This window comes from Agelaius phoeniceus, chromosome 1, assembly GCF_051311805.1.
Source record: "Agelaius phoeniceus isolate bAgePho1 chromosome 1, bAgePho1.hap1, whole genome shotgun sequence".
Lineage (NCBI taxonomy): Eukaryota > Metazoa > Chordata > Aves > Passeriformes > Icteridae > Agelaius > Agelaius phoeniceus.
The window spans coordinates 21,921,068-21,943,327 of record NC_135265.1 but is presented as its reverse complement, the minus strand read 5'-3'; the positions used below and the strand labels follow the sequence as shown (position 1 = coordinate 21,943,327).

The 22,260-nt window shown below is 34.8% G+C and overlaps 1 protein-coding gene across 1 annotated transcript in view; it reads left to right on the top strand.

Annotated features, from left to right (window-relative positions):
- The window catches only part of ABCB1 (ATP binding cassette subfamily B member 1), a 47,812-nt gene that overhangs the window by 10,498 nt on the left and 15,054 nt on the right, over nucleotides 1–22,260 (top strand). The window contains exons 3-19 of the mRNA XM_054628034.2: nucleotides 1,843–2,005; nucleotides 2,818–2,933; nucleotides 3,689–3,749; nucleotides 5,074–5,221; nucleotides 7,155–7,227; nucleotides 10,814–11,005; nucleotides 11,663–11,834; nucleotides 12,965–13,089; nucleotides 13,841–14,012; nucleotides 15,615–15,728; nucleotides 16,038–16,148; nucleotides 17,211–17,336; nucleotides 17,536–17,739; nucleotides 18,106–18,276; nucleotides 19,458–19,619; nucleotides 21,133–21,345; nucleotides 22,101–22,247. Of these exons, the coding sequence (XP_054484009.2) occupies nucleotides 2,842–2,933; nucleotides 3,689–3,749; nucleotides 5,074–5,221; nucleotides 7,155–7,227; nucleotides 10,814–11,005; nucleotides 11,663–11,834; nucleotides 12,965–13,089; nucleotides 13,841–14,012; nucleotides 15,615–15,728; nucleotides 16,038–16,148; nucleotides 17,211–17,336; nucleotides 17,536–17,739; nucleotides 18,106–18,276; nucleotides 19,458–19,619; nucleotides 21,133–21,345; nucleotides 22,101–22,247 (2,283 nt within the window). The 5' untranslated portion in view covers nucleotides 1,843–2,005; nucleotides 2,818–2,841. The remainder of the gene's footprint in view (nucleotides 1–1,842; nucleotides 2,006–2,817; nucleotides 2,934–3,688; nucleotides 3,750–5,073; nucleotides 5,222–7,154; nucleotides 7,228–10,813; nucleotides 11,006–11,662; nucleotides 11,835–12,964; nucleotides 13,090–13,840; nucleotides 14,013–15,614; nucleotides 15,729–16,037; nucleotides 16,149–17,210; nucleotides 17,337–17,535; nucleotides 17,740–18,105; nucleotides 18,277–19,457; nucleotides 19,620–21,132; nucleotides 21,346–22,100; nucleotides 22,248–22,260) is intronic.

The window sequence follows — 22,260 nt, the reverse complement described above, 5'->3', positions numbered from 1 at the left end:
CATTTTCTTTTGTCTTGAACTATTGAATGACCAGGACACTCTGCTTTCAAGACATCCTTACTTATCTTCTAGTCAATGTCTACTTGATATGGACAATGTCTACACAAGATTTCATGCTTCAAGTCTTGGGCCTATAGAATTAAAAATTCCCCCTTGATGATGTCAAAGATTGGTTAAAGCTGAGGGTAAGCTGTTGATGTAACCAAATAACTGATCTGAGTTTTCAAACACTGGCTTTATGAATCCTGCTGATGTATTTAGGGCAAAACCAGTCACCAGACTTTGGATGAGAAAGTATTTCTCCTCAGATTAGGTTGACTGGCACCTACATTGTTTCTAGGTGGTTTTGTACATTATGGTTGTAAATCAGCTATTATGTTCACCCACACGATTTTCATATACTCAGGTAATATGCAGTGGTGATGCCTGAGATTCTGTTGCTGTTGGTTTATTTTACAGATTTAATCTCATCAGGCTGAAATTGTATACTTTCACCCAAATTATAGGTTTTAAACCAGATATAAGAGATTAGAAGAAAGATCTAATGATCTTCTCTGATTTCAAATTCGCTGCAATTGTGGAGCTATGTGACTGAGCAAACTACAGAAGCTATAGAGAAGTTACAGAGTTTTGTATCTTATTAAGTAGATGCAAAATACTTTACTTCCCCAATTTTCCTACTTTTTAATATCAATTTAGTTGATTCAGCTTCTAGTGTGATAAAAACAGATGTGTTTCATTTTCTTTGCATTACTTTATGCAGGCAAGAGAATCTCTGGTAAAAATTGCTCTTGTGTTTTATTTCTATTTCCGTTTCTTATCATGATTGCACTGCAATAGCATTGAGACATGGCAATGAGATAACAGAACATTCTGGCAGATCTCATAGTTGTCTCTATTTTCCATTTAGGGCAAAACAGTTGTGAAAGAACTGCATAAACTATTCCTTTTCTTTTCTTTTTTTTTTTTAATCAATTGACTTTTCTTTAAGGATTCTTACTTTAGGTTTTTTTTTTGTTCCCACTGAAATAATTGGACCAGTCCATTAAGATCAAGTCCACTCTCTGATTTTCTCTCCAGGATTTTTTCTCTCCAGGAAAGCATTTAGGCACACAAGTTAAAACCCAGTATTCCCAGTAACTGCTGTGGATATACTTCTATATAAATACATCACAATGATTTTTGATAAACATATAATACTTATTAACTCTTTATATTCTTCTCGACTGCTAATGATAAACTACCCTTTCTAAAGTAATCCTTAATCTGATAAGACTATCTCTATTCCAAAATATTATAAATATACTGTTTCACTAACATTTTGAGATTATAGGCATGCAAAACAAAAAGGAACAAAAATATTTTTTCTGGGTAATAATCAGATTAAGTAAATTTTGTGTGAGTAAAGTGATAGAAGATCTACAGGAAAATTCATGTAAACCTTCTTGTCTTCTATGACAAGTATTTTTATTTAATTTTTCATAAATTTTACTTCTGTAAAATTGTTAAAGATGTCTATTTTAATACATACATTGAAATAAGGGTTATGAAGTGCAAATAATTTATTTAAGTGTTTAAAATTTTTGTTATTTTCATTGAAGCAATGCCTACAAATACTGATAAAAACAGCACATTCCACAATAGAACAAATGGCCCATTTCAAACAGTTTAGAATATAAACATACATTCAAAAATCAGAATACTAGTTAAGCACATTTCTGCTAACCAGAGCTATTTCCAAAACACTTCTAAACTGAGTCTGAAACTCATCTTACTGTTCTGCAGTTGCTCAAATGAGGAACTATATGCACTGTAGTAAAATCCTGTTTTCTTTCATGCTAGATGGGTAATGTTCTCCTGGATTAGACTTAGAAGATGGGAAAGGAAGCAAAAGATTAAAACAATATTTTGGTGTTACCTGGTTTCATTCTCACTGTGTATTCAAGAATGGATTCATCTTTAAGTGCAACAGTTACTTCAAGCATTCAGCAACATTTCTAGTAAGGTAAAGAGGAGTTCCTTTCAGTTTAAGGGGCATAATTAAAACAACAGTACCTATAATAGGGAACTTTTTCTGGTGGAAGAATATTCAGAATATGGATGGAAGTATTCAGGCTTCTTTTCCCAGGTGACAATGAACTGTGCATGCATTCAAGGACTAGTATTCTCTTTAGGAAAAGGGAGGTACAGTCCAAAGTGCATACATTTCATTATCCAAGATAAACGAGGCTATTGGAGTGGTAAAAATCCAAGAGAAAGCTATTTGTTATGTCTGTCTTACATAAGAGGAGCAAAGTCCAATCATGCTGCATGTCCTTAACCATATTAATTCTGCTCAGGTTTGAATAATTTTTCAGAGGAGTAAGACACAAACCAGGAGCAGCCTTTCGCGGTATGTCAGTAGTTTGGAGGGTTTTTTTAAAATCAGAGATATTTTATAAATTCACTGATAACTAAAACAAATCTAATTAACTGCATATTCTTTTAAATACACATTTAATTTTTCATTTATTTTGTATATCTGTGCTGCATTGCAGAAAATATTACTCTTATATCATTCAAATGAAATTAAATAAATGACGGAGTTATCAAATGGCTAAATACAGAATATAAATGTTTGTAAGGAAACACCAAACTTCTGGACTTCTTTCAATATGCTTATACTTGTGCATTATGAATATTCACTTTGCAATATATGCTATTAATAACTTCATTGATTGTAATAAGTACCCATATTTTTCTTTCAAACAAATGATTGTTGAGATTGCTGTCCTCAGCTTAAGATTGTGTATTTCTCAGTCAAATATTATTTTACAGGAAACTATCTTCAATAAATTTAAAATGCATTCTGAAGATGAAAAGAAGTATACTGCAGATGGAAATAGTCATGAGATCATTGCATCCAGCCAGGGTCATGAATCTGAAGACAAACAGTAAGTATTCTTGACTATAGTAATCATTATGTATTGAAGCTTATTAAACTCCATTACTTTGCTTTATATTTTATTGAAATTTGTATTTTAAACCTTATTTTAACTTATTTTGCTAAGAAGACCTAGTAAGACAAAGCTTTGTATCAACATAAGAGTAGCATTGATTGGCACATTCGTTTCATGCAAAAGGACTGTTTATTTTCTCCTTTAAAGGACTAAATGTCCTCAGTATTGACTAGAAAAACAATTCTAAAATATGACAGAAATTATATTGGAATGGAAATATTGGATACATTTATGTAATCTACTAAAAATTATCTTACAATTTTTAGTAGAGTGATCAATCAACATTTTACATACCTTGAACATGTTATCTATTCCCTATCCACTATGTACAAAAGTTTTCCTCTCTTCTGTTTTGAAATCTATACAGTGCTTTAATTCACAACTTCCCTGACCAGATAGTGGAACCACTAGCCCCACTGATGTTGTTTCATCCTTGAAGGGGTGAACTGGGAAGAACATGACTTAAATTTATAGAAGTTAGGAGATGATGCCACTTATATTTCTGAAGATTTAAATAGAAACATCTCAAGAATGCCCAGTAAATCATGCTCATTTTACGCAATTGTTTGCTGTAAAATTATTTCCAAATTATAATATAATTGAACTGCATTAATATGTTGAATTAGTATTTCTGCAAAATGAGGTCTCTTTTTAAATTCACTAAAACTACCTACACTTTTTTTTTTTAGCAAGGCAAAGAAGAAGCAGAAGAAAGGGGAAAGACCTAAGGTGGTGAGCCCATTTGCACTGGTAAGGTTTATTCTCTCTCTATATGTCTACATATACATACACACAGGCACATTTCAAAGTGTAATCAAAAATAGTTGCAGTTATGTTAGTATCCTGAATATATGATGCTGTCTCTACCAAATATATTCATACTACAGAATATTGACTATAGTATAGAAATCAAGCAGTTCTTTTTGTGGATGTAGTTATACTAAAGAAGCTGCCTTTTACAGATAAGTAGTCTTAGGAGTGTTCCCTTGGTAAATCGCCATCTTAAACACACCCATACCAGATATTTGTTTATGAAAGATAGGAATTTCCATGTTCACAGCAAGAAGCATGACCATATACCTACACTGAGTGTGATCTTGTCCTCTAAATTACCAGTCAGGTACTAATCACACTAATTATCCCCATGAGTCATTATTCAATCACCTGAGTCAGCAGTAAAGGGCAATACCATGCTACTGATGAAAATTAAAATTAAGAATTGTGTGCTAAAAGGTTCCAGATTCTTTAAAATTTTCTGTATGTATTTTAAAACACATCCTTGTAACATTTAATCAAGTAAATCCTAGGTCCTCTTTTAGCCATACTGAAATATGGCTAAAAGAGGACCTAGGTTTAGTAGGTTTAGTAGGTTTTGTAGGTTTAGTGTGTGTAACACACAGCAATGACACTGCAAATAACAAACATAAAACTGTAGTACATGATGGTGGCCAGTGCCCAATTTCTTTGCTTTGCTATATCAGTTTACACTAGTACAATTACATCATACAGCTATAATTTACATCAGTAAACTTAGTAGTTTACAGTACAGAATAAACCCAATGATTTTGTAATAGATGAGCTCAAATTTTATTAAGTTCAATGGCAAGAGGATTTAGGATTTCAACACCTTTTTATAATGTCTATGGTACATTAGGAACAGATTTTCTGGCTGCATAATAATGAATTTACAGTAAAAAAAAATTATTGCCTTAGTTATCATAACACCATAAAAATTTCTTATAATTTGAACTTTAAATGGCAAATGTAAAAAGCATAACTTTTTTATGTCTTGTTTTCCTATGGCCTTTCTTACCCAGGTGCAGATACTAGTGCATTAAAATGCCACATCTCTCTGGTTTTGAGAGTTTATAGTATAAAAGGGCTATATACAAAGGATTTATACCTGTACATTTAAACTGTTTTTAAACTGTATTTCTAAAGAGATAAAGCTGTAGGTTTGGGACAGCAGGTGTACAATTTATAGCTTTTTCTTTACTTTCTTGACTTTGTAGACATAGCATTGTGTTAGCATTCTAATACAACAGTTAGAATGAATTTCTCTTCTCACTTACAGTTCCGATACTCCAGCTGGTCAGATAAATTTTTAATGATACTGGGCACTGTGATGGCAGTAGCCCATGGAAGCAGTCTCCCTTTTGCCATGATGATTTTTGGTGATATGACTGATAGCTTTGTTGCATCTGCAAACAAAAATTTAACAGGTAAGAATATATCTGCTATGACAAGAACAATGGCTCCTATTTAGAAAAGAAACAGGAAGATTCACACATCTTGACAGGAGATTCAGATGTCAGAAACCACAATGTTATGCTATGATGCAAATTAGTAGCTCATGTTCATTATAATAGAGATACACTGTGGTTGGGGTCACATTGTAGTGGGAGTCTCCTACAGGCTGCCTGACCAGGAAGACCGAGCAGATGAGGTCCCTATAGATAGATTGGAACAGCCTTGCATTCACAAGCCCTGGTCCTCATGGGGGTCTGCAACCACCCCAATAACTGCTGGAGGAACAACACCACTGGGCACAAGCAATCCAGGAGGTTCCTGGATTGTGTTGATGATAAGTTCTTCAAATGATAGAGGTGCCAGTGAGGAGAGGTGCTATGCTGGACCTTGTTCTTGCTTAAAAGGAGGGACTGGTGGGGATTGTGAACCTGAAGGGCAGCCTGAGCTGCAGTGACGATGAAATGGTGGAGTTTCAGGGCACCAAGGAGGGAGCACAGCAAGATCACTATCTAGAACCTCAGTAGAGCAGACCTGGACCTCTTCAAGGATCTTCTAGGTAGAGTACCATGGGATAAAGCCTTGGAGGGAAGAGGGGCCCAAGAAAGCTGGTTGATATTCAAGGATGACCTTCTCCAACCTCAGGAGCAATGCATTCCAACAAAGAAGTCAGGCAGAGACACCAGGAAGCTTGCATGGATGAACAAGGAGACAAGCTCAAACACAAAAAGCAAGCCTTGAGAGGGTGGAAGCAAGGAAAGGGAGCTTGGGAGAAATACAGAGTACCTGTCCAAGCAGCCAGGGATTAGGTTAGGAAAGCTAAAGCCCTGACAGAATTAAATCTGGTCAGGGACATCCAGGGCAACAAGAAAAGCTTGCATAGGTAGGTCAGTGATCAAAGGGTGATGAGAGAAAATGTGGGCCCTCTCCAGAGGGAAATTGACAGGCTGGAGAGGTGGGTCTCTGGGAATCTCATGAAGTTCAACAAGGCAAAGGGCAAGGTACTGCATGTGGTTTGGGGCAATCCCAAATACAAATACAGGCTGGGAGAAAAATGGTTTGAAAGCAGCCCTGAGGTGAATGATTTGGAGCTGTTTGCTGACAAGAAGCTCAACATGAGCCAGCACTGTAGGCTTGCAACCCAGGAAGTAATATCATGGGCTGCATCAAAAGAATTGTGACCAGCACATGGGGGGTGGTGTTTCTACCCTCTCTGCGTCTCTCTGGAGTGCTGCATCCAGCTCTGAGACCCTGCACCATAAGAAGGATAACTGTTGGAGTAAGTTCAAAGGAGGGCTATGAAGATGATCAGAGGGCTGAAGCAACTCTCTTATGGGGACAGGCTGAACAAATTGGGGCTGGAGGGTGACTTTTTACAACAACCTGTAGTAATAGGATGAGGGGTAATAGCTTTAAACTGAAAGATAGGCAATTTAGATGAGATATCAGGAAGAAATTCCTCACTAGAGTATGATGAGAGACTGGGACATTGTATACCAGAAATGTTGTGGATGCCTGATCCCTGGAAGTGTTCAATGCCAGCTTGGATGAGGCCCTGAGCAACCTGGTCTAGTGGAAAGTGTCCCTGTTCATGGTAGGGGGACTTAGAACTGGGTGGACCCCTTAAGGTCCTTTCCAACCCAAACCATTCTGTTCTTCTATGTGTGTGTGCTCAAGAAGACTTTTAAATCTCAAATTACAGTGATGTAGTTTTGTAGTCAGTGGAGTTATGACAAACCCTGTATTAGTAATGTTCATTCATGTGCATTAAAATTTCCTCCTTTCTTCCAAATCATCTTGATTCAAAAGGAGATGTAGTAACTCCAGATATGCTGAACAGCATGCAGGAAAACTAATTTGTTAAATCTTGCTCTGTTAAAAGTATTTACTCTTCTCTTCCTTTCTAAGAAGACCCTACAATAGATGACTGGATGAATATCACTTCAGACATGCTTAACAAGCTGGAAAAAGAAATGACAAGGTAATTAAAAGTTGATATTTCCTCTTCTTTTTTTTAATGTAGCCACACATTTCTAGTCAAGCCATTCCTCTCCCAAGGAAGTTTTGCACACTTTAAACAACATAAAAAACCAATGATTTAATAATATGTGTAACTAAAGATTGGCACAAGAGATTATTTGAGGCCCTGGTAAGATTCTTGAACATTCCTAGCTATTTCCAACAATTTCCCTGTAATCTCTTGCTCTGACCCATCCTGACACATTTCAGGGGTGCTCTATATCCCAGTGCAATCTGCATTGCTTTCCTTCTTTCTTCTTTTCCTCTGAATTTATAAAGAGTAATTGTTATGATAAAAAATTATATTGATTATCATCTGTCAATACCTTGAGCTATGGTGATTCACTTGCAAAAAAAAGTTGAATTTTCAGATAGTACCTACTTTGCTGCCAAAGCATCAAGTTCAGCTAAATCACTCTCTACAAGTACCTGAAAGGAGATTATAGAAAGATGGGGTTCAGTCTCTTCTCCCAGCTAATAAGCAACATGACAAAAGGAAATGGCCTCAAATTGTGCCAAGGGAGGTTGGATGTTAGAAAAAATATCTTTGTGGAAAGGATTGTCAAACATTGGAACAGGGTGTCCAGGAATGAAAAGATTTGTGGATGTGAGACTGAGGGACGTGTTTTAGTGATGGACTTGGCAGTGCTGAGTTAATGGCTGGATTCAAATATCTTAGAGGTCTCTACCAACCTAACAATTCTATAATTCTATAATTATCTCGAATGTAGAAAATGCAGATTTAGATTATGTGCTACCTTAAATCTAGCATTCTAGAGCTGGAAACAGAAGGCAATAGCCAGTAGGTGCTTCTGCTACAAAACTCCATAAGGAAAAGATCAAATAAGAAGAAACATAAGCTGCTAATAGATGTGTTTTGTTAAAAGCTTTATTAACCATTGTCCATACACTTGATTTATGCAGGATGTCTAAAGTTTGTGTGTTTCTTGTACCACTTCAGGTTCTTTTCTTCAGGTTGAACTCTGTTCCTCATTAGATATTGAAAAAAGTCTGATGTACTCTTCAAGGCAATTATCTTTTTTGAAGGGAAGGAGATAAGGCATTTTCTGTAGTAACTCTTGCTGTTTGATATCAAAGTGCATTATAATTTTGGGTAACAGTGGACTGTAAACTTATGTAGCTTCAGCAGTTAATTTTTTCAATTAAAAAACCTATGACTATTTACACCAAAAAACCCCAAACCAAAACATGCCCAAACAACTCTTTACCATAAAATAAATGGACAAGGTAGGAAAAGGCTGTTTCTTAGAAATGAAGAACCTGAATGTAATGAGAGTGAATCAAGAGGGGATTGGCAATTATGCTTTATAGGAGAATTTCTTGCTCCTACAATATTTCTGTCAGTCTCTGACATGAATGTAAGTAATGCCTACAAACGTTCAGTGGAGTATACTTGTTCCCACTGATTCAAAAACAAATTTGAAGGCAGAATTGCAAACTAAATAATGTGTGTGTGGGTGAAGTTACCCTAACTGTTCTGTGTTTAGTAAACACTTAATGCCTAGCTGCACAACATTTTCATAGTCTCTTGTGTTTATTCTGAAAGAACTTTTAAAAAAATTACAAAAAAATTGCTACGTATGAAATTGTAGAATTTGTTTTGCCCATTATTTAATTGGTGAGTGATCTCTCCCTGTCCTTATCTTCACTTATGAGCTTTGAATTATATTTTTCTCTTCCTAGTCTAGCTAATGAAGGGAAGTTGCAGTGAGCACCTGGAATCCAACCAGGGCCAAACCACCACAAATTAATTCTGAAAGTACAAGCAAGAATAAAAAGCTGCCCTAGTTTCCCTTTAGAAACAAATAGTTTACTGATAAATATATTAATAGCAGCACAGGAATAGGTGCTCTTTTCCAAACTTTCTAGATAGAGCCTTGAGTTGGCATTTTCACTGGCTGACAAAGCTCTTTGCACCAACCCCTTGTTTCTCTAGAACGCCTGCCAGCAGGTCAAATAATGATAGAAACTGTTTGCAAGGACAGAGTTCTCACACGGGTGTGTTCAAGTACTGAACTATACATGTGGACTTAGTTGAGTTTGTTACTCAAACAGTTTGCCTAAACTACAACAATTTCTCAAAAGAGAAAGAACTCTTATTTTTCAATTCAATGTGCATTTACTCTCTGGTAAGTTACAGCAGTGAATTTACAGACTAAATTTCATCAGCATGGAATCTGGCAGAGACATGAATCCCTTTGGATATGATTTGTCAGTAAACAAAGTCCAAGCATAAATCAATTCTTTGAAGAGATCTAGCATCATAAAATAATTGTCTAAAGTAATTACTGCTGAATTTAGAATTGGTGTTCTTGGGTTTTTTGAGAGGCTTTTTTTTTAATGGAGCCGAATGCAATTGAAGTCAATATTCAACTAACCAGCTTTCTGTTAGGCATTAACCTGATTTTGTTAAACACTTTTGATTAAGTGAATTTCATAATGAGTACAGTTTCGAAGTCCCTAACTTAACTGTATGATATTATAGCCACCACGAGAGAGATTGGAATAAATTTGTGAAGTTTAATTTGTAACGCCATTCTCTCTTAGAGCAGAGCATTTGCACACAGATTCCTGAAATTTCTCCTGCCAAGTTTCATTTTAAAGTTCTATAAAATCAGTATGGATAACTTAGTAAAAGAGTGAAGGTCACAAGTGTTCACAAAAGGTCATGAGTCAAGCTTTGTGCTAATGGTTTACTTTTATATAGAGACATTATTCTTATAATTGCAGGTGATATACATCATAAATATTTAGTCATTGATTTTAGTTGTGTTTTGCAAATGAAATCCATTAAGTTACATTTTTGTTATTCAGTTCTGTTGTAAGTTCCATTATAACTGATTCTGATGTAATTCTTCATCAAATCAAAATTGGTTTTATTATTTTTAAACAGTTTAAAGCTGTGACTCAGATTTACTCCCAGTCTGAGAAATATCATGGTTCACACACTCCTGGTTTGGATTTGACACCCTGCTCGTAGCACAGGGCTGAATTAATGTAATAATAAGATATCAGTTATGAATAAGAGATTCAAAGATTTTTTATCTAATGGCATTTGTTTCCAGTAGCTGCAAATATAGTAATGCTGTATTGTCAAATCAGGAAATATTTACTGCATCCATCCACTTATTTATTTATTTATTTATTTACATAGGCATGTTTATGATTTCAATGTGTATATACTATACATATATGTGATTTGGTATGTTAAAAATGCTAGGCAGTTTATGGGCATGACAGATTCAAGTGAAAAGGGTATTGTATCAGAAATCCAGTTCTAAAAGAATCTTATGAGAAAAAACTTACAAAATTTTAAAAAAGGTAATTTTGACATTAAATGCTATTCATGGAAAACTCAGCAAGTTTTACAGTAAAGTGTAAGTTTTAGTACAAGCATATCAACCCTAATTCAGGTCAAACAGAAAAAGTAAGCATCATGATAAATTCGCACTAGCAAAGTAATTAAACCAATTTTAACCTGATTTCAGAGAATCTTGCCCTTTTTTTTTTTTCTTTTTCCCTTACAGATATGCATACTACTATTCTGGAATAGGAGCTGGTGTTCTCCTTGCTGCTTATATTCAGACTTCATTCTGGACCTTAGCAGCAGGTCGGCAAATAAAAAAAATTAGAGAAAATTTTTTTCATGCAATTATGAGACAGGAAATTGGATGGTTTGATGTAAATGATGTGGGAGAACTTAACACTCGTCTTCTAGAGTAAGTACACCATACCTTTCCCAATGTTATTTGATCTTGTTAAATGTGCAGGACTTAGAAATTTTTATTTTTAAATTTAACTATTTCACTGTGAAACTAAGTTTTCAAGTTTCCTCATAGAGAGTCTCAGGGACTGAATTTCTAGTACTTCTGATACAGGACTGTCACAAAGATGTCAGAAAAGCATTTTGTTAAGTTCCCTTGAACTCTGAGGATGACTAAAGGTCAGCCTATGTTATTACCCCATGAAGAGAAAACAGTTCCTTTCTGGACACACTGAGGACTGAAAAAGGTGCTGGGTCAGCCCAGCAATGTGAACAGCTTTAACTGCATAACATTGCCTACATGAAATGCTTTTTCTTTTATTTCCAAATAGCCCACAAGTACCAAACTGATAAAAACTTTGGAATTAAGAAAGTGAGAGTAGTTTTTCACTACAGAAAGCATTTCAACCTTCTCAGACAAAAGCAGGTTTATAGCATTACAGTTTCACAGGAAATACAAAAGTTTCCTTGGCCACACTACATAATGCTTTACCTTGAAGAAAACTGTTATTGGGAGAAGTAATTAAATAATATTGTCTTCCACATGTAATAAAACTGGAAATCTTTCTTGTGCTTTCTGCATTTTTCTTCCTCTCTGTAATTCGTTTTTCAGTGATGTCTCCAAGATTAATGATGGAATAGGTGACAAGATTGGATTGCTTGTTCAAGCACTAACAACATTTGTGACAGGATTTATTGTTGGTCTCATAAGGGGATGGAAATTAACCCTTGTAATACTAGCAGTTAGCCCTGTGCTGGGACTTTCAGCAGCCCTCTGGGCAAAGGTAAGTTAACATATGTACAGCGTCAGGTTTTATATAAATGACAGATAATGAAATAAATCTACATATCTGTAAGTCTTAGTATTAGAATGTGTGCTTAGAGCAACTATAGCTTTAGATAACACTTAGGTACATAAGCTCTTAGATGAACTGTGTATCAGTAGCCTCTCATTCAAGGCCAGGTCAGATGGGGCTCTGAGCAACCTGGTCTAGTGGAAGGTGTCCCTGCCCATGGCAGAGCAGCTGAAACTAGCTATCTTTAAGATCCCTTCCAAGGTCATTCTACAATTCAGTAATTCTTTGTCATTTGAGTATTATAATTCCCATAGACTGGGCAGACTTGTTTGGTTTGAAGCTGTTTCTGCTGATATAGCACATACAGAGAAAGAAGCAAGATATATGTGTAGAATCCACATCTGTAAATCTTTTACTTACATCTGTATATGTACTTTTTCTCTTGAAAGAAATAATTGTACCTCCTGGAAAATAAGAAAATAATTTAGAAAAAACCTTTGTCTCAGACACAGAGTTTTTTCATAGTTGTTAACAAATTTGGTAAGACATTCTGTACAGACCCAGATGAGAAAAGGTCCAGATTTCCATGGGACCCACAGTGCCTTATATTTTTTTAAGTCTTCAGACTTTTATGGTTTTTTATTTCCCTTATATTTCAAAGGTCATTAAAGCTTTCACTGTCTTGAGTGAGTATATTGCAGAAAAGGTAGGATTAGAGATGTATGTGCCATGTATGTCAACTGGCTGAGTCTTCACAGACTGTGGCCACTTCTTCACAGTCTAAGCTACAAGGTCCTCTGGCTAAGGCAGCCAGAGATGAGAATGAGCTAAGGAGGTCTGCCTGGGGAAAACCACAGCAGCTCACTATGAGTACTCCTCTTTTCTCTTGCACTGGGTGAAAAGGGAAAATCCAGGCCTTAGTTGTTTACAATGTGTAATGTGGAATTATTTTATTGAATTCACAGCATACTTAGGAATTTGATTATTGGACATTCTGCACCCATGCCTAATATAGTCAAAAGGCTTCATATTGGAGCACACTAGTTGTGATAAAAGCCATTTTAAGTGCTTGAGCCTATACTGGTTTTCATATATCAAAATACTTGATTCTGTATTAGGTTCTCTCTGCTTTCACTGACAAAGAACAGGCTGCATATGCAAAAGCAGGTGCTGTTGCAGAAGAAGTTCTGGCAGCAATCCGTACTGTAATAGCTTTTGGAGGACAGGAAAAAGAAATTAAAAGGTAAGAGCAATATTTGCTTTCATCACTGGATTTTAAAATACTCACTTCAAATGGTTTGAGATTTTCTTACATATTTTCTGTTGAGAGTCTTGTGCTTTCTGCATTTTTAGTTAATGAGAGATTGTTAAAAGGTTTGCTACATGTTGAAAGACAATCAGTTATTTTTCTAGAGTTGATATGTTGTCTCTGCATTAAAGGGTATGAAAACTACTTCAAATATCTTACCATGAGAGCTTTAGACAAAAGAGGACCTCTCTTCTTTGAAGAGATGATGATATCCTTGGTAATCTATAAATCATCTGAGTAATCTCTTGAGTAATCTAATCTGAAACTAAACTATTGAATAATCTAATCTGATTACTCAGTAGTTGAGAAGGTGCTAATAAACAGTATCTCTATTTCCACCGTACTGTAAAATACAGATCTGCTGATATAATTTAACCTTTAATCTTGAGTGGTTCACAATAAAAGTTCACTGATCTATAGAAGCAACTTAAATGCCAGTCCCTGACCTGCAATGCCCTTTTATTTCTATATACCAAGTTGACTAATGTTGGCATTTTTAGGGGTTACCTTAGAAAGTCCATGCCTGACTAGCAGGCTTACCTTTATACAGTCTTAGGGTTAGATATTTTATGTACCTAACTGCTGTACTTTGCAAACATTCTTTTTCTAATCCATCCACAGAGCTTTTGTGATGTCTGCCATGGTACAAGTGTGAGTCTATTTTGAACTTCTATCTTTCTTCCAGATACCATAAAAATTTAGAAGATGCTAAACGGATTGGAATAAGAAAGGCTATTACAGCTAATATTTCTATGGGTGCTGCTTTCTTACTAATATATGCATCATATGCACTGGCATTCTGGTATGGAACTACTTTGATCTTAACTGATGATTACACTATTGGCAAAGTTCTCACAGTAAGTATTAATGAGTAAATTCTCAGTGACAGTGAGAAATAATAAAGAACAAACCTTAAAGTGTGTATTTGACTGTAATAAGAATCATGTCCCAAAATTGCAAAAGTAGCATCCCTTCTTAACAAAAATATTCTCACCACAAAAGCCTACGTGTTGTTTCTGCAGGATTTCACAATCTATATGAACCCAATTAAAACACATATGATTTTTCAACTGATCCTATATATCTTCCGATTTTCATAAGATCAGACTGATATAGAAACAGTTCAAGCAAAAACTGAAGTACAGTACCTTTTCTAGTTGCTATTTGCCTTCAAAGGGCTGAATACATTTCCAGGGTGCAGAAACAAATCCTTTATTTTAGCTGTTGTGTAGTCTAAGTACATAATTTTCTTAACGTTTGCTTATGTTTTGCACCATGAGAAGTTGGTATCACTTCTTGGTATTTTTTAGAAATTGGGTGGGATAAAAACATACTTGTGACTAGGAAATACGTCACCATCTAACTGAAGGAAGAAAACCATAACACTTAAATCATAACTTAAATTATTCTCTTGATGTGTAAACTATTCTAATTTTGTATGAAATATGAAGTAAACAGGGGAAGAAGAATAACTTTGTTAACCATGACGAAACCCAGCCAGTTGATCATATGCATATATTTGTATATTTTTTAAACTACCTGTTTCATTTATTAATCACTGAAGCTTGTGGAAAATGTCTCTGATATGTGGTTTTGGCTCTTTTGAACTTTTTGTACAGGTTGGCATGTGGAACCTCTCAGTGAAGTTCATGACCTTATGTGTAATTTATTCTGTTCAAAGTATTTGCAAACTCTATTGCAAATTGTCTGTGTTGTAGTTCAAACGATGTTTTTATGACATGGATGATGCATTATTGGGTGTAAAATCTGTGAATAACCCCTGTTCAAGAGGATGGGTGTGACAGACTTTGCTCTGACTGCTATGGCTGTTATGATCTCTGAGCAGGGTGGTTTAATTGCTTTTGTTTTGATACTAACTGAAAGCAATGAACTGCTATTATGAGAAAATTATTAATTTTTCTCTTCTGCTGCTGTTTCTTGTTTGCTTGCACTTCACTCTTTCATTGAAGCAGGGGATCCTTTATTACTTTTTGATGAAGAACTTGGTTTTCTATACTTCTATTTCACTGTCTCTGAATGATAGTGTCTTGCACATCTGTTGTTCTGTTGGCAGATATATAAAACACTTTCCAGTCTTTGGCCACAGAATGCATTAGTACAATAAATCCTGAGACATCAAGTGAAAATCTAAATTTTTTGTCTTAGGTTTTACAACTCTGAGTCACTTTTTCACTTTTTCTCAATGTATTTGCAAATTTAATGTTGTACAGCTTCTCAGTTCTGATATAAACCTTAAAAAGCCCTTTTCTTAATGTTCTTCTCTGCCTAAGAGAGATCTTTTCAGTTTTGCTTTAATTCTAGCTTCCTTAAACTTCCCTTAACAGACCTCCTTACCCAAAAATACCATACAAAAATAAATAAATAAATAAATAAATAAATAAATGTAATTTTCTGCTTAAATAAGAATGAATACATACCTCTGTAAACATTTCTTTCAGGTCTTTTTCTCTGTATTGATTGGAGCTTTCAGTATTGGACAGACTGCTCCAAGCATAGAGGCATTTGCAAGTGCAAGAGGAGCTGCCTATACCATCTTTAACATAATAGACAATGTGAGTATCATTGCCCTCACTATAATTTGAAAATTTCTTTTGAAGGTAAGAGACCCTTCTTTTTAAGGACAGGAACTAAATTCACACAGAAGCTTAATGGAAAAATTTTGTAAGTATTCTTACAGGAGCATATCATCAATGTAGAAATGTAGCAGTGAGGGAACAAATCATTGTACAATTTAGATCTTTGAGAAACCTCACCTAAATTACTTAAAAGACATGTTTAACATTTCTGCAGAAGAATGGTGCACTCGAGGACTTCTTTATGAAAAAAATGGGGTTTTTTTTATTTTATTTTATTTTGCACAGGAACCTCAAATTGACAGCTATTCAGAGGCAGGTTACAAACCAGACCACATAAAAGGGAACTTGGAATTAATAAATGTTTACTTCAATTATCCATCCAGACCAGAAGTTGAGGTACTGTAACTGAAACTTTATATTTATATTACAGTTGAACGTATGGATCATATGTTGGGAAAAAATAATTTAAAATTCACATAAATTAATTTTTGTTGAAAATCTAACAGTTTCAGATTGATTCTCTAATGTATTTAAAACTACCGTGTCATCACAGTGATTTTAGTTAGATTTATTTCCACCTTAGGTAAACATGTTAAATTTCCTGAATAATTTTTTTGTCTAATGCCCTAGTTAGTGTGGCTATGCAAAAAACTATAAATATATATTTCTATCAAAATAATTTTACAATCCTAACTCAAATGTTTGTGTAGATTAATAATAATAACTAATAAGTTTTAAAATAATTGCAATGCAGCTCTGTTATCACTGTGACTGAACCAGGAAAAAAAGAAAATAGTTTCAGCAAGGATTTGCTGTTTATGGAATAGAGATCAGAATCTGTATTCGTCTAGCCAGAGAATAAGTTTCCTTTTTAAAGCACTGTCATGTATTCAGAATCTTAATGCAGTGATCATAGACAATATATGAATGATTCCTGAAAATATTTCCATGGAAAGTGTCTTTGCATTACATAACTTCTTTTCTTACCTTGAAGAAAAATCCTTGACCTTGATAAAGTGATCTTTCTTACTTTTGATAGGCAGAAAGGAAATACACTCAGCTTTTAACCATGACTTTTACATAGCTTCCCTGTAGTCAACATGATAAATTAAAGAAAAAGTTGAGGCAACATAATACAGAAATTTTGCATTGTATTGTTTCTGTATTATATTTTAGTTATGAATAGTGTATTATTATTATTTTGTCATATGAACTGGTTCATGAGATGGGTAATTGAGAAGTCTGGTGTATAATACATTGATACTGAGCCAATTGTAATGTAATTATAAGGAAAATTGATCTGAAGTCATCAGTAATACAAAATTTAAATCCCCATGTTTATATTTTTTTAACCAAATTTTGCTAGAAATATAAAGGTTATTTCATTCTAGTCTTTCACATTTACCTTGACATTTCTAAATACTGCTATGTTTTTGACCAACCTTCTTATATGGACAGATACTGAAGGGCTTGAATCTCAAGATTAATTCTGGCCAGACAGTGGCCCTGGTTGGTGGCAGTGGCTGTGGGAAAAGCACAACTGTTCAGCTCATCCAGAGATTTTATGATCCCAAGGAAGGCACGGTAAGACACCTCAAGTGTCATGCAGAGATGACTGCTCTGCATGTCATGTGTTGATAGTCTAATTCCAGCCTCACTGCTCTTTTCAATTTTCCAGTGACATGGTGAAGTGTCCCCTTAAATGGCACATGCTGGCATGGAGAGAGAGGCTCCTTGATCAAAACAAGTAGTAGACAGTTTTTGTCTGCTCTCTTTTGTTTAGGTTACCATTGATGGGCAGGACATTAAGACCTTAAACGTACGGTATCTGCGGGACGTTATTGGCGTGGTGAATCAGGAGCCCGTGCTCTTTGCCACTACTATTGCAGAAAATATTCGCTATGGCCGTGAGGATGTCACCATGGAGGAGATTGAAAAAGCCACCAAGGAGGCAAATGCTTATGACTTCATCATGAAGCTGCCCAATGTAAGCAGATCAGCTCTCCTGCTGCAATAATTTCTTCTAAAACTTCTTGTGCCAAATAGTTCCTCAGAAAGAATGCTTGTTAAGACAGGAAGCTATCCTGGACCTGTGAATATGCAGAGCTACGCAGAGCTTCCTCATACCTTTTGAGAATAATGTTAAAATTTTATATCTTCAGGCAATGATTTGGCTGTCATTTGAAGAACTACCAGAATTGCAGGAACACAAATGATTAGTCAGATGTATCCAAGTAGGTGTTTCTTCCTGTAGAGAAAGGAGAAGGTGTTACCAGCATCTCTGGCATTGCTGACATCTTTAGTGGAAGGACTGTGACACTGAGTCTTTTCAATACATGTGTTTGTCTTGTAGAAGTTTGAAACTGTCGTTGGAGAAAGAGGGGCACAGCTCAGTGGAGGCCAGAAGCAAAGAATAGCAATTGCCAGAGCTTTGGTTCGCAATCCTAAAATTCTTCTGCTTGATGAGGCAACATCAGCTTTGGATACTGAGAGTGAATCAGTTGTGCAGGCAGCACTGGACAAGGTCAGTAGTGTTTTAAAATGAAGCATGTAAGTAGGAGCATAATATTAACTTCTTTCCTGGACTTTTGTTGAAAATAGAGACACACAAAAACACAAAATGTAAACCTTAATCTGGTAAATATTCTTTGTACAGAAAATTTTTGAGTTCCTGCAGGTATTACAGAGAGAAATCTTATTCCAAATTAGAAGACGGAATAATATTTTCTGCCTTATTAAGCTTAAATCAACATTTTCTTGGTGTACATACCATCCTCATTCATTATCTGTCTTACTGCCATTCATATTGTTGTCAGTCGCCTGTCCTTGCTGAGCCTCGTGAGGTTCTCCTGGGCCTGCTCCTCAGGCCTGTCAGAGACCTCCTGAATGCCATCCCTTCCCTCAAGTCAATAAACTGCACTGCTCAGCTTGATGTCACCCCTGAACTTGCTGAGTGTGCACTCAATCCCATTTACCAGTATCAGTGATGAAAATATTGAACAGTATGGGTCCCAGTATGGACCTCTTGAGGGACATCACTGAAAATGAACTCCATCCAGCTTCCAACAGAATTCCACTGCTTGGGATCATTACATAAAATTTGCTTGATCACTTTAAAACAGCCTCATAATTAAAATTACCAGCTGTGATGTTTGGAATGCTAAGTGTGTTATGCTTATAAATATCCAAAGAAGGATACTTAGCTGAAATACAATTCATATGAAATTTTAGAAAATTTTGTTTTTATTGTAGTCACTTGAGTTAGCAATGACTTACAGCTTAAAACACTGTTATCTTTAAAAGTGAGCATAAAATATTTTCTAGTGTTTCTGAGTATAAATTCTCCATGGATTTTATAGTTTAAGTGGGCAACTCTGGGCCTAAATATGAAAATTATAGCATTTTAAACATTTTAGTGTTTGTAACATTCTAAAATTTTATATATTGAGATTTTTGTTTAGATATTTTTTGATCAAATGTGATGTATTTATGTGCCACAGTGAAAGATGATCTCTAATATTAAATTTCAATCTTTAAATTATATTTCTCTTTTAAGGAACTAATTTTTAGATTTTTTTTTTGAAAGTTATATTTTTTCTGTGAACCATTTTAATGTTTCTTTTAGGTCCTATTCAACTGTGCCATGAATATGAGCAGTTTTTGCATTTACTTATAAATGCTGACATTAACTATTGCTGTTTTCAGGCAAGGGAAGGACGCACCACGGTTGTGGTAGCTCATCGACTGTCAACAGTCCGAAATGCAGATGTGATTGCTGTGTTTGAAGGTGGAGTTATCACAGAGCTGGGCAATCATGCTGAACTGCTTGAGAGAAAGGGAATCTACTACAAACTTGTTAACATGCAGGTACTTCTGTCTCTAGCGTTGCCTCATTTCCTTTTTTTTCCCCCCACCCACAGTCATTTTAGCAGAAGTATGAGAAATTCTGCAGCATATTTTAATTACAGCAAAAGACTTGTGTACTTTGAAAGGTGAGTAATAATTTGAGAGACTACTAGTTTAGCTACAAGATCTGTTTAAACCCAGGATAATACATTTCAATCCTCTAGGTATTTAAACTTAAAAGATGATTTTATGTTTTCCTTTTATGCAGTTAGTGTAGAGAAGATAACTACAGTAGTTTGGTATTCCATTGGTTGTTCTTAGTCTGATAAAAGGTAAAATACAGTAGCTGACTCTGGAGGAATACAGCATGCATATTTTAAGCTGTTTAGCTATATTCCTTCATAAAGAAAAAAAAGTGTTGGAAGAGAAGAAAATGAAAAATAATTCAGCTATGCCAAGAGCAAAAATGTGTTCTTAACTTATAGAGATAGAAAAAAAGAGATTTCAAATTATAATAAATTTCCAAAATGTGTTAGCTATTAAATGAAGACCAAGATACTTTGATACTTTCATCCCAATGTCCCATGTGACCATTAGGTTATAGCAGATTTTCATTGTAACCTTTGTTTTACTGCATAACCTCTATGTCCATTAAAGAAACTGAAGCTGCCATCTCAGTATGTCACACTGAAGAGGTTAACCAGATCAACTGAAATATTTCTTCATAGCAGAATGCATTTGGTTACCTTAGATTCAAAGTAACTTTGCATCCAAGCAAATGCAAATATGGAGAAAATGAGGAAATACAAAATGGAAAGAAAATTGAAAAATAATTAAAAAAGAAAATAAAAAACTGAAAGTAAGTAAAAAGAGACATTTTTAATAGTACTGCAAAAAGCAGTAAGAAATAAAAATAATATGGAAAAAAAACCCCACGAGTTGAAGGCAACTTTGAATCCAATTGCTATCAAAAACCTCAGGGTGGGTAGACATGTATTTATTCTCTCAAAGAGACTGGCAAAAGTACCACCAAGGCTCTTTTCCAGGGTGCTCTAATTTTTCAGTCAAAATCTCTTTTTGACTTGTTTCCTCCTGAATCTCCTTATTCCATTTACCATCAAGAATTGTTTAGTGTGTTTTCCATTAGAGACAGTAATGTTTTATCACTTCATAAATAAACTGTATATTCCCCAAGAATTCATTCTAAAAGATCCCAAGGGGAGTGCAAAGGGGTTACTCTCAATTAATTTTCTTTGTTTAATTTATTAAAAAATAGAGCTGTTACTCTCTGTCTTCCACTTACTATAAGAATTTTCATGAGAGATGCAAAAGTCATATATGACTAAAGCTCTGAAGATAGAGCTCTAACAAATATTATACAGATTTTCATACCTCTTTAAGGCATTATATGTTGTTCCCCAATATCTCTTTCAACTGAAACAAAGTTACTTTTACTTTGACTACCTCATAATTTTCAAAGTTTGAAGTAATATATGCATGTTTAATCTTAGCATCATGTTCTTCCCACTTTTAGACAATAGAAGCTGAAGTTCCATCATCAGAAAATTATGAGAAGGTACTTCCATCATCAGAAAATTATGAGAATGTACGCAGTGTCAAAAGCAGTGAATCTGAACCAGACTCTGAGGAATCCTTAACTAGAGGATTGAGAAGACAATCAACTCGGAGAAGCATGAAAAAGCCAGGAGAGCAAAATGATAGTCCTGATGAGGAAAAAACTTCACCTGTAAGTATCTTTGCAGAGCTGTTAGTGAACTTAGTTCCTTTAAACAAAGTTTGTTAAATTCATTCTCCTGCTGAAAAAAGGTACAAAAAGACAGGAGAATTTTTAAATACTAAATAGCCTTTGGCTGATAATATTCATAACTTTCTTTTTTAGTTTCAACATAAATGATAATAGAAATAAAGTGATAATATAACAAAGATGATGAATTTGTTATTGAAAGTAATTTTCCTTTAAAAGAAACATACTTACATATATTTATGTACCATACCAACATAACGTATAAAGGTTAAACATTCATTTTTTGATAAGAAACAAAATATTTAGCCCAACATAACAACTTACAACAAAAATTGCAAACCCTCTCCCCCCCCAAATATGATTACATTCATATTTACAGCAATTATTTTAATGTTATAAATTGCTTCATGAACAATTACTTGAATTAATTAATATTACTCACAGTAATATGCCCAGAATGAATAGTTCAGTCATCACTGACCAATACCAAAGTATTCACCAACAAAAATTACATGAATAAACTAATATAAAAAGAAAAGTGCTGTAGATATGGTGTACAGATCTCCCTCACGTTAGAGCAAAAAAATTACAATCATTTATTCATGTTATTAAAAATTATACAGTTTTGCTTCCCCTGAATAGATTCTGGGAATAGGAAATTTATTATTAATCTCTCCTTTTCTCTGTATTTTGCCAAATACGTTCATGTTTGTCCTTATGCAATTCACGTTTTTTAGGCTGAAGAATTACCTCCAGCTTCATTTCTGAAAATTATGAAGTTGAACAAAACTGAATGGCCATACTTTGTAGCTGGAACCTTGTGTGCAATTATCAATGGAGCTTTACAACCTGCATTTTCAGTCATATTTTCTGAAATTATTGGGGTAAGTTGGAATA